At 37.9% G+C, this 13,277-nt stretch overlaps 1 protein-coding gene across 8 annotated transcripts in view; it reads right to left on the bottom strand.

The window, feature by feature from the left end:
* The window catches only part of RAB23 (RAB23, member RAS oncogene family), a 35,756-nt gene that overhangs the window by 7,614 nt on the left and 14,865 nt on the right, over nt 1-13,277 (bottom strand). For 6 of the 8 annotated variants that reach the window (XM_063632839.1, XM_055263463.2, XM_063632836.1 and 3 more), the window contains 2 exons: nt 2,108-2,264; nt 435-517 (listed from right to left, as the gene is read on the bottom strand). In XM_063632839.1, the coding sequence (XP_063488909.1) occupies nt 435-517; nt 2,108-2,264 (240 nt within the window). The remainder of the gene's footprint in view (nt 1-434; nt 518-2,107; nt 2,265-13,277) is intronic. The other 2 variants (XM_063632842.1, XM_063632841.1) reach the window with 1 other exon arrangement.

Raw genomic sequence — 13,277 nt, forward strand, 5'->3', positions numbered from 1 at the left:
AAAAAATAACTTACCATCTTTCTCTAATTTCACTTTCTTAAACTAGGAAATACTATTAAATTAAAGTATTAAATTAAATACTATTAAATAAAGTAACTACCTCGTGGAATATCTGCTATCATGGAATTCTAAAACTGAGTTATTTTTAACAGGTATGCATCAAAACCACATATGCATATACTCTACATATATAGCTTACATTTTTCAAAGATAATAATAAAAATGGAAGACCTTACCAGGAAGAAAGGTATTCAAGGGCATTAGTAAATAATTAAGCACTAACAAAAAGAAGTAGAAAGCCTTTAAATTCTACTTAATGTTAGGTGACAAAAAAATATTGTTCTCATTATAAATATAATTTCTAAACAACACAATTTTAAAAGCGTAAAAATAAAATTTATTTTTGCAATCTATATCCTTTAAAGGCAATTTACCTTCATTCACATTTAGATCTTCTTTCACTGATGTTCTGTAGAATCTTAACTTTAACCTTTTTGCCAGTGCCTCAGCTTCCTCACTGCACATCAATTTAAAAAAAAATGCTTTACAAAGGTGTCTTCTGATAGCTTGTTTTTTAAATCACTTTTAATTACATTTACTGAATACAGTTTGGCAGGGAAGGGAGGGAAGGTGGACTCAGATCTTTCAGAAAATTTTCATATTTCTTTTTAAAAGAGCTTGATATCAATGCCCAGTTAAGTAAAATCAGTTGAAAGCTATGTTTTCACTTAGTGCCTGTACTGATTTGTTTTCACTACTCTTGAGAAATAAACACCAACTGTTACACCGTATGTGTACATACAAGACTTTTCTATAAAGTCATTAATCTCTAGCCCTAAAATAAGAAAAGATCACTTTTCTTTATATAATATTTTAATTAATTTTATCTCTTCCTAAGAACACCTATAGTTAATTACACTCTGAAAATCTTACAGTGAATTATTTATTTTATTCTTACTGGCCATGAAACAACTTTGCTGCCTAAAGCCAAAGTCAGTATATTAATGACTACATCTCCAAATTGTACTCCTAATTTTAGTTTTATCAGGATTCCTGGTCGTGGACTCCTGATATTAATGTCATTAGGGACTGTTGTAACCATGCCCCATAGGCTCCCGCTATTCCTCTGGCTTCTGGTCTTCAGCCCCTTGTGTAGTCTCCTCCCACACTGTAATCAAGGTTGGTCTGGGTGTCCACTAATATACAATACAAGGGACAGTATAAGACTGGGTCATAAGAAACATTGTGGCTTCTGTCCTGCTCTCTCTTGGATCACCCACTCTGGCAGAAATAGCTGCCGTGTTGTGAGAACAGGAGAGGCCCATCTAACAAGGAACTAAGGCTTCCGGCCAAGTGAATAAGCCATCATAGAAATTGATAGTCCAGCACCAGTGAAGCCTTTCCGAGAGAACAGGCCTAGCCAACATCTCGACTGCAGCTTCATGAAAAACCACCAGCTAAGCCATTTCCAAACTCCTGACCTACAGAAACTGTGATATAATAGATGTTTGTTGTTTTAGGACACAAAGTTTTGGGCTAATTTGTTATATAGCAACAGATAACTAACACAAGAAGACTTAAAAAACAGGTAAAAACCAAGCAAATATTTTCAAAACTAGCAAAAATAATAAGTAAATATTTATAAACAGAAATTATCTGTTCACAAATTTGAGCATAAGAGTTCTGAATATACAAAACAATATGAATCTGAACCCTTAATTAAAATTCATCCACATAGGATAGCTACTTATTCTGGGTATTACAAAATCTAGGGATGCTTTTCTTAACATTCTTACCATATTAAGGTTTGACTTAACATGAAGAATTAGATTTCTTGTGCAAAGACCTGAGATTAGAATTCTAAAAGAGCCTTCAAATTTTAATCCTTTAATTTTATCTACTTAGGAATCAGAATGAATTTTTTAACCTAAACCAATCACATAGAATAGCTCACAGAAATTTTAGGCAAATTAAAATATTTAAGTCATTAAAGCCTTCAAAATCAAAGTATAGAATTTTTCCTAGATCCCGTAAAACGATGCAAAAATTAAGATGTCTTAACTTTATAGAATTACTGTCCCTCCTCCCCAAAAAGTAGCCATCTTACTTCTTTATACAAGAATCATCCAGGAGATCGATCTTGTTTTGCACAAGTACAGTTGGTATATCTCCCACTTCGGCTACTACTTTCTCTCTCCAGCTGGAAACTGCTTCGAAAGATTCCCTATCTGTGGTAGAGAACACGAGCACACAAGCCTGGGCTCCTGTAAGTTCACAATCAATCAATCAACCAATCCAGGCATTTACATTAACATATTACATTTCCATTAAGAAACAATCTCATGCAGAATGGGGGCAACATTTAGCCATTCCAAACAACTTTTATGTAAATAAATGTTGAACTCATCTTTGTACTACTCTTCTTTACTTTTGAACATATAAACTCTATTTATGCTGAACTCATCTTTGTACTACTCTTCTTTACTTTTCAACACATAAATTCTATTTTCATTTTTACCAAAAACAGTGGTTCTCAAATGTGTTCAACTGTCAAAGTACCCTCAAAACCATACACATTCTTTTTGGAATACCATAAAATACTGACTTAATTCCATTATAAAAGCTAGAGAGAATGGTAAACTAAAATTACAGGCTGTTGCCAAATTCTTCTTGTTAATTTGCTTCTTAATTTCTTTCAGCGCAGATTTAAGAAAAATGTCATTTGCTTAATTTCTTTCAATGCAGATTTAAGAAAAATTTATGAGAAAAAAATCATAATTTGTTCATTCTATTCACTTTTAAATAAATTGTATTACTTTATTTCAGTAGAATGCCAGTGACCCTAAGGAACATAATTGGAAAGCCAATGCCAAGAGTGTATATATATATAATAGAGGGGTGGGGGAAACTTGGTTTGCCCTGTTTCACTGCATACTTTTACCCACCCATATTGTATCCATTGACAATATTTTAACCATCAACTGTCATTTTAGGCTGATAATATCAAAGACAAAATAAGCAGAAACCTCTTAGAAGAATCAGTTTCATAAATTATTGGCTATTGATTCAGGTAGCAGGTGGTAAAAGCAGGCATGTAAGCAACAAGAGAAGATCATCCTGGGGGTCAAGATGATTTCCTGAAATCAAGGCATGTTTTCTTACCATTACCCCTTCCTTACAGATCCCTCTGGTCTAAGGGTTTTCTACCAAGACTCAAGATATGTCTGGACTAAGACACTCTAGAGCCAAAAATAGTCTGTATATCTATCTATCACTGGGGGAATACTGTAGAAAGCAAAAGACCACAGAAAGAAAACAGCAGTTTGCTATTACTATAAAAACAGAAGGTTCATTTGGAAAATCTTCCCTACCCTAAAAACAGGTTTTTTGTTTTCTGGTTTTTTTGAGACAAAGTCTCACTGTGTTGCCCAAACTGGAGTGCAGTGGCATGATCACGGCTCACTGCAGCCTCCACCTCCCAGACTCACTCAATCCTCCCACCTCAGCCTCCTGAGTAACTGGGACTTACAGGAGGAGCCTGCCATCGTGCACAGCTAATTCTTTGTATTTTTTTTTTTTTTTTTTTTGTAGAGATGGGGTCTCCCAATGTTGCCCAGGCTGGTCTCAAACTCCTGGGCTCCAGCAATCTGCCTGCCTCAGCCTCCCAAAGTGCTGGGATTACAGGTGTGAGTGACTGTGCCTGGCCTAAAAACAGGTTTTAATCCAAATAATAAATGAATAATGCAAAATACAGAAAGAGAGAGACAAACACACCCTGAGACCTTCTCAGAATTTAAGGGAAAATAAAACTGAAGAGATCACATTAGTATACTGATAAATAAACTTATATTCACTTGAGCTGTAATATTCACCTCAACTACAAATAAAAAAATTATGTAATCATATTTTAAGAAACTGTGGATCATGAGGTCAGGAGATCGAGACCATCCTGGCTAACACAGTGAAACCCCGTCTCTACTAAAAATACAAAAAATTAGCCGGGTGTGGTGGCAGGTGCCTGTAGTCCCAGCTACTCGGGAGGCTGAGGCAGGAGAATGGCGTGAACCCAGGAGGCAGAGCTTGCAGTGAGCCGAGATCGCGCCACTGCAAGACCAGCCTGGGCAACATGGCAAAACCCCATCTCTACAAAATATACAAAAGTCAGCCAGGCGTGGTGGTGCACACCTGTAGTCCCAGCTACTCAGGTGACTGAGGTGGGAGGATTGCTTGAGCCTGGAAGGTTGAGGCTGCAGTGAGCTATGATTGTGCCACTGCACTCCAGCATGGGCAAAAGGGTGAGACTCTGTCTCAAAAAAAAAAAAAAAGAAAGAAAGAAAGAAAAAATTTGTTCTTTATCATAAAACTCAATGAATTACCTTTAAGCCTACAGCTTTATGTCCAGCTAACTGTCATTTAAATTTGAGGGCACAATAGGGTATTTCCAAGTGTTCAAGGTCTCAGACACTTAACCAAAAAACCTCTTAGAGGAAGCATATATGATGGAAAAAACAAACAAACAGATAATGCCAGAGATATGGGCAGTAAGCATGATTAAGAAAAGCTCAACATTATTTAAAAAATCAAAGACCAAAAGATAAAGTATGTCCATAACAACCCCAAAATTATTTAGCAGGGGAAGGAAAGAATGGGTAGAGACCAGAGAAATGTGGGAACGTGCCAAAGTGCTTGTGTGAAGAAAGGGAAGATGTTTACATAATCAGGGAGGTAAATAAACAACCCTGCAGCAGAGGCCTGTGGCTGCATGCATGTCCCCTCAACCCGGCTTCAGCGCAGCTGTGGGGGACAGCTCCTGTGCCAGCTGCTCCTGCCTATGCTGCTGGGGGCTTTTCTGACGCATCCCCAAGGGGGAAGTGATGCCTCTGGGAGGGGGTGGAATTAACACCTCAGCCTCCCTTTGGTGGGCTCCTGAGGCCTCTCTTCATGGTTCCTCAGGGAGACTGAGCCCCAGTGGCCCACAGTGATACTTAGAACCCGTTACTGGTTTTTCTCCCTTCCTTGCCTCATTCTCCCTAGTCTTTCACTCTACTTCCCGGGATCATGTCCCAAATAAACCAGCCCCACCCATGTCGTGCAGTGGGAGGGCACAGAAAGGCTTCAACTAAGACAATAAGTGCCTTAAGTTACAGGCAATCACCTCAAGAATAAGAGAATGTATGACTATTAAACCACAGGAGAAAAATGGATTTGTGCAGTATAAAGAACAAAATCAAAAAACAAGAACTGCAGGAAATAAAAAATCTGAAATAAGATTGAAAAAATAATTCCTAAGAAGATAAATTACAATCTCTAGAAACAATGGTACACAAATCTCCAAAGCAGGGTGGTTCACCTGATACCAAGCCTTTATATCAAATGCTGCACCACCCTGTCTGATTTAACCTAAATATATTACTAAAATGGAAAAAAAATCAACTGGATTACTTTTTATGGATTACTTTTATGGTTATAATAATTCTGACAAATGTTGGACAACCACTTGTTTCCATTTCCCCTAACTGAATATCATCTTCCATCTAGACAGATAAAATACTTTGTCAAGCTGTGATTCATCATGCTTCTTTTACGTCTGGAAAAATCCTAATGACCAGAAAGCCCTTTCTAATATTTAGTTTAAAAAGCTCAAAAGATGACCCCTTACCATCCACCCTTTTTTAAAAAAAAAAACTGACTGAGGTACCAGTAAAGCATGTAACAAATACAAGATTCCAAGATTTATGAGACAGATCATTATTTGCAGAATTTAGAAAGCAAATGGCTGATGATCCTGCTACACAACTCTGAACTCCCTCAAGCACTCCAAGAATTTTTTTTTTTAATGAGACGGGGGTTGGAAAGAAAAAGGATCTGTAATGAATTTCTTGGCCGGGTGTGGTGGCTCACGCCTGTAATCCCAGCACTTTGGGAGGCTGCAGTGGGCGGATCATGAGGTCAGGAGTTCGCGACAAGCCTGGCCAACATAGTGAAACCTTGTCTCTACTAAAAATACAAAAATTAGCCGGGTGTGGTGGTGGGCGCCTATAGTCCCAGCTACTTGGGAGGCTGAGGCAGGAGAATCGCTTGAACCTGGGAGGCAGAGGTTGCAGTGAGCTGAGACCATGCCATCGCACTCCAGCCTGGGTGACAGAGTGAGACTCTGTCTCCAAAAAAAAAAGAATTTTTTTAGAGGAAGTACTGTACTCCAAACCCTGTCTCCTGCAAAAAGGTGCAGTAGGACGGATGAGGGTGCTATCACCATCTCCTTCATCTCAAACCTTAAAGAATGGATGCTGACAAGACCAATTTAGGAAGCTGTTATGTATTTCCAGCAACTGGGGTACATTAGGGACTAATGATGCCTTGATTCAAGCCTGAGAAAAATGCAATGGGTGAGAGTGAAAAATCAAAACCAGCTGAAAAAAAGCAGAGAGCTATACTGGGAAGGAACTGTGCTTCCCCCAATGGCAGGGCAAAGAATGCACATGAATTTCATAGGGGCAGAGATGAACCACATCTAAGAGATACCAGTAATGGGGCTCTGGACATGCTAAACTAAAATATGGCACCTTGACGTACTGAATATTTAAGCTGAAGGAATCTGAGAAAACAGCAGAAGCAGGAGAGTCACTTTGATCTCCCCCAGCCCCTTCTCCTCTGAAGCAGGTCATAAAATTCAGGAAGGATTTTCTTTTTTTTTTTTCTTTTTTTTTTTTTTTGAGATGGAGTCTTGCTCTGTCACCCAGGCTGGAGTGCAGTGGCATGATCTTGGCTTACGGCAGCCTCTGCCTCCCGGGTTCAAGCAATTCTCCTGCCTCAGCCTACTGAGTAGCTGAGATTACAGGCACCCACCACCATGCCCAGCTAATTTTTCTATACTTTTAGCAGAGATGGGGTTTTGCCATGTTGGCCAGGCTGGTCTTGAACTCCTGACCTCAGGTGATCCGCCCACCTTGGCCTCCCAAAGGAAGGATTTTCTGACTCTCACCTGAAGGAGGTCATAAGCCCTTCAGGTGAGAGATGACCTCCATATACCCAGAGGAAAGGAGAATCCTCATTTCTGAAGAGAGAGGGACACCAAAAGGAATCTGAATGAACCTCTGCTGATGAATCTTGCTAAGTTTCCTCCAGTTTACTGCTCTTAGCTCATGTGTCCTATCACATTCTTCAACGACTTTGCACTCTTCCTCAAACCTGGTATAAAAACGCTCAGGTTTAACTGTTTATTTGGGTTTTCATTTCCTTATGAAGGCTTCTTTGTCACATAAAACTTATATTAAATAAATTCATAAGTTTTTCTCTTGTTAATCTGTCTTTTGTTAGAGACCCAATCAAGGACCAAAAAGAGTAGAAGGAAAAGATATTTTTCCTCTCCTACAAACCAAAGTCACAGTAAAAAACTGTAACAAAAATCTATTTCATGTCGTCTGTATCTTTCTGTACTAACTAAAATCACTGGTTCCTACTGCCTGGAGTCGACTTTCTAAAAAGCTTTAGAGAAATCATCTGGGATCCCAGAGGCTTCCTAATCTGTGCTCTGTTTAACCTATTTACAAGAAGGTCTTGTTTCAACATCTCTCACTATACAATTAAGCCAGCATTCCAAGTCCATAATAATACCTTTGAGCGATGGCTTTGATATAATGGGTCTTTTAAATGAATTATAATAAAATTGTTCTTTTTAAAATTTTAATTTGTTGATTTTTATGCATCATTAATAACACATTTCTAGGATTTAAATCAGCGAGTCATAACTATATATGGCATAGTGTCTCTATTTGCGGCACTAAATTTGTATCTTAATTCATTCTTTCTAGCCCTTACCTTCTCTTCTTACTTTTATTTCTATTTAATTTCATCACTATCTAAAGCTGTACTAGCAGCAGATATTGTCTGATTGCCTAGGTGGCATCTCTCCCTAAAAACACCTTTCCCCCACTGTATAGTAGCCATATGGTTCAGGTAGACTAAACCTATTCTCTGCTGGAGGTGGGAGTTGTGGTGGTGGCAAGGAGTACAATGTGATCCAAGTCAATTAATCACATTCCTCTCATTATCGCAATCAGGTCAAGGGTGGTCTAATCAGAGAAAAGCTCAGGACATCTGAACCACTGCTATGGGAAGTAACCCTCTCTCCCCAAGGATGTAAACAAAGCATCTGGCTGTCATTGCTCCTGGTGATAATCTTGCAACCCAAAGGGAAATCAACATGAGGAGGTACCAGTACCACACAGGAAGAGACAAAGCCAGGAGAATCAGTAAGGTTATAGGCTGAACAAACAACTAAAAGGGATGCTATTTCCAGACTTTTCTATCAAATCAGTAAATCTCTGTAGTTTTAAGCCAGTATGAAATTATTTTTATTTGGCAGCAACCAAAAGCATTCTAATGGAACCCCAAAGAGGTTTCCCAAAGGGAAAACATAAAATAATGTTCAATATACTGTTTTTCAGTTTTATGTACAATTGCTGTTTTTTCTTTAATTCATATTGTCTTGTGATAAATGTTTACTTTTACCATTTAGAAAAAGAAGAAGCTGCAACTGAGGACCTATCTCAGTATCTCACCCTCTTTGCCATTTTAATATAGTCAGCTAAAAAAAAGTTAAATTACTAAGATAGGCTGTTTTTTGTTTTGTTTTGTTTTTTGTTTTTGAGACAGAGTCTTGCTCTATCACCCAGGCTGGAGTGCAGTGGCATGATCTCGGCTCACTGCAACCTCTGCCTCCTGGGTTCAAGCTATTCTCATGCCTCAGCCTCCCCAGTACTGAGATTATAGGTGTGTGCCACCACACCTGGCTAACTTTTGTATTTTTAGTAGAGACGTGGTTTCATCATATTGGCCAGGCTGGTCTCAAACTCCTGACCTCAGGTGACCTGCTGGCCACAGCCTCCCAAAGTGCTGGGATTACAGGCGTGAGCCACTGAGCCCAGCCAGTTTTGCCTTTTTAAATTATAGAAACATAATGTCAAATATATTATCTAAAAATAACCCTATTGGTTAAAAAGTAATAACTGTCACATCAAACTGTCAAAAGCTTAAAAAGGAATAGGCCAGCCTATTTCCTCAAAAAAAAAGAACAGACATTTCTTTTTTTTTCTTTTTTTTTTTTTTTGAGACGGAGTCTCGCTCTGTCGCCCAGGCTGGAGTGCAGTGGCGCGATCTCGGCTCACTGCAAGCTCCGCCTCCCGGGTTCCCGCCATTCTCCTGCCTCAGCCTCTCCGAGTAGCTGGGACTACAGGCGCCCGCCACCACGCCCGGCTAATTTTCTGTATTTTTAGTAGAGACGGGGTTTCACCATGGTCTCGATCTCCTGACCTCGTGATCCGCCCGCCTCGGCCTCCCAAAGTGCTGGGATTACAAGCGTGAGCCACCGCGCCCGGCCTAGAACAGACATTTCATGCAGAGAATTTAGAAGACAAAGTTCACTATATAAAAATAAAATAATGAAAATCTCAAGTAATCCTACGTCTTTCTGGTGTTTCCACGTAGGTTTTATGTTTATTTTTTTCCTGAGTGTGTGGGGAAGGTAGTGGTAATAACTCCATTAAAAAATACAAATAACTTTTACTCAAGAATAAAACTGTACATTTAGGACCTGTTAATCAATACTGTCAAGGCTGATGAAATTCATAATTTGATAAAAATATCTACTTGAATGACAGAGCCTTGGTAGAAAAAACAATACCATCTACTCCGAAAACAGCTTGGGGTAGTAAAAACACAGTTCTCAACCTTACACCATGATACAGGTGCTCAGGATCCAAATTGGTAGCCACAGAGAACAACCAAAGCTGTTGTGGACGGGAAGCCTTAAAGTACACAGTAAATAGAGTGGTAAGTAGTGGTGGCAAGAAACCAAAATGTGTTTTAGAGCAGGCAGTGGAAGTCAAGTTTCCTTGGTACCAATTTAGAAAGGCAACTTCTTTGGTCATCTATATGTTAGTACAATTATTAAACCTTAGTTGTCATTATTACAATAAATCCTACATTTTCAAAAGTGAAAAAAATAAGCTATATATTCAAAAGTTACTTGAATTCACCCAATTTCTCAAGTATATCAATTTTATATAACTGGTATAAATTTGTAAATAAAGAAGCAAGCTACTTCAATAAAATCAATGGTAAATCCTGTCTAAAAGAAGAAATTATGTGTTTATATGATACTGTACCTAAAAGTTCATTAACACTGTCACTTGAAACTTTCATATATATATAGATTTCTTCAAGAGACATATACTGGTATACTGCTATTCAATATATCTATTCTATTTTCAAGTACTGCTTCTCTGATAATCCAGGACACACAAACATAGGTTCCCTTTCAAGTTGGGTAAACTGACATATTAAAGAAGACTTCCATGAAGAAGTCAGAAGAATTTCCATTGTATACATAACTATTATTTCAGTTTCATTAAACCTGTATCTTCCAATATAGGATGTTTAAAGAGACTTTGAAAAAATAATTCATAACTGCTTCCATATCATCTGTTCTTGGGGACTGTTTAGTATTCAACTACTAGCATTCTATGTACTAAGATAGAATATATTTTAATTTTTATGATACCAAAGAGTAGATTTAAAATCAGAAGACAAAAGGAGATTTAAGAAGTAAAAAAGATAATTAGCTTAAAGGAAACTTTTCAGATATATTTCTAAGCAATGTTATTACATGAATATAAATACAAGTTAAGACAAAGAAGCCAGGGCAAGCTTTACTATGCCTATTATATCCCTAAAACAACGGAGACACTTAATACACATTTTCTGAATAAAACTTCAAATCTAGAGAAAGAGTCATGGGGGCAACTATAAACAAGGTAGATCCTACTTTCCTGGGGCTTCTAGTTCAGACAGCAAATACCTTTAAGTGAAATCATTTATATTTATAAATATAGATATATGTATACATACACACATACATGTATATGTGTACATACTACACAGACATGTTTACATACATACATATATGTATATGTGTATATATACATGTTTATATTTATAAATATGTGTATATGTACACATATACATATATCTGCATTTATAAATATATACACTTTGTGTGTATATATACACATATACACACTTAATATATATGCACACATATATACACACTATATTAATTACATATATACATATTACATATATACACATATATTAAGTGTGTATATATATGTGTATGTATGTGTGTGTGTATATATATATATATATTATATATAAATAAAATTCCATTACTTAAGGTCAGAGTATAAAGTTATAGCATCTGATAAGTAAAATGAGACTGTGTGATGAACGAGCAGAATTTCACTTTATAAAAAAATTAACCAAAATGATACTGTCTCTTAAGGTCAACTGAATTCACTTGAGCCAACAGGTGCTACGCAACAGGGCTGGGGAGACAAAGACAAAAACCCTGCCACTCCATAAGCCAGAAGCTAAAGTAACTCATAATCTCTTAGGGAAAATAAATATGCAAATGCTACATAGAGTGATAAATGCAATAAACATATGAATTAGCTAAAAAAAATTATTAACTGTTCAGGGATGAGGGCCACAGAAAGTTTCACAGACTTCTGAGATGTTAAGCTTGAAGGCAGAAGGTCAAGTAAGACAAGAAAGCATTCCAGGCATAGTGTAAAAAGAAAAGAAAAAAATGGGGGATTTCTCAAGGGTGAAGTACAAGTGAGGAATCAGCAGACGACGCTGGACAGACAAGGAGAAACACAGTTGTAAAGTCCTGTGTATATGATGCTGAAGAGTTTTAACCACGAAAGTGATTTGGTAGTGGGAAGGATAAAATAGTTTTCACTGATTCCATCTATTTTCTCAAGGAAGACTGAGGTGAAGAAATCAGCAGAGTGGAGAGGAGGAAGGGATTCCCAAGGTTAAGGCAAGAGAAAACACAAAAGAGCTCTTTTGGAAAATGACAGAGACTTGAGTAAAGAACACTGAGAGTGCCTGGCAGCACTACGTCCTCATTAAGGTTATGTGATAGTAGCTTCAAAGTTCAGTCTCAATGGTTGGCTGATCTCTATATGGTTCAGGTGCTTGGATGCAGATTGGTAGATAGTCGGGTTTAACTGGGTTGGGCATTTTGCTGAGCAAGTATTATGCAGAGAGCGTAGGTCAGGGAGTTAAAGGTCCTACAGGACTAGAAAGCGTCTGGGTATTAAAGTTAGCAAGCCACAAACCACCAGTAGTGGTCAGAGAGTAGGAGACTACAGAGGTTTAGATTTTGGGGTAATGAAACAATTGTTGGCCTTGAAAACAAGGAAATGAGCAACAGGCTGAATTTTCAAAAAGTAACCCAAACAATTGTGGAGAAGAAACTGAGTCAGATGCCAGTGTTATCAGAAAGGAGGCTTATAAAGGAAGTTGATGGACCATAGCAAGCAGGGGGATTAGTGGTGGGTAAAAGTCTCGTGACCTGGACTTTCAAGGTGCCGAGGTTTTTGAAGGAGAAAAGAGGAGGAATGGTGTGGAAGGAGCAGTGAGAAACAAGACGCCCTCTGCCCAACAGCCTTTGAGTCTTGAAGAATGAGAGTATGCAGGGATATGGGTAAAAAGCCTCCCTTAGAGAAGGCAGCAGAGGAAGTTGTGTCTTTAGAAAACAAGTTTTAATTACAACGCGGTGAAAAGTTCAGAAAAGAGGGACATCACAGATGGGATAATCAGCATATCAGTTGTGCCTTTTTATTTCCCACAGCATCTGTGAAATGCAGAGTATTAAATACCTGTCACTACGAATGATCAATTAATATTTACTTGGCATCAACAGGCTATAATGCTACATGGTATTCCACCAAGCTTTTGTTACTGTGTTCTCTCACTTTAATCACTATTGGCAGTTGAGTTACAGGAACACTGAAAATGGTGTTTTAAATTCCAAAAGAAAAGGGCAAAATTTTATAAGAAAATGTTAAAGGAAACTTTTAAGTTCCATTTGGAAGTTTAATTTAGCCTTTTAAGAAATTTTAGCCCACATTTTAGAGCCTTAAATTCTTTAGTCATGGTTCCTTCCTTTCACAGGTATCTCATACTTCTCTGAACTCCTACAGCAGTGAAAAGGCTTTACCGTGTGACTTCATGTGTCATAACAAATGTCATCTTATTTGCCAGGGCTTTACTTTTTCATATGTGAGCTTCCACTCTCTGACTATACAGTCATTTTCTTGGGGTCAAAGTAGGCGTTTAAGAGTTTCTTACTGATTTGGTCTGGGAATGCCTACATGAGTCATATAATTCTAAGGCAGAGACAAACTGTCTATAGTACCAGGTATTAT

Source organism: Symphalangus syndactylus, chromosome 23 (assembly GCF_028878055.3).
Source record: "Symphalangus syndactylus isolate Jambi chromosome 23, NHGRI_mSymSyn1-v2.1_pri, whole genome shotgun sequence".
In the NCBI taxonomy this organism is placed as follows: Eukaryota; Metazoa; Chordata; class Mammalia; order Primates; family Hylobatidae; genus Symphalangus; species Symphalangus syndactylus.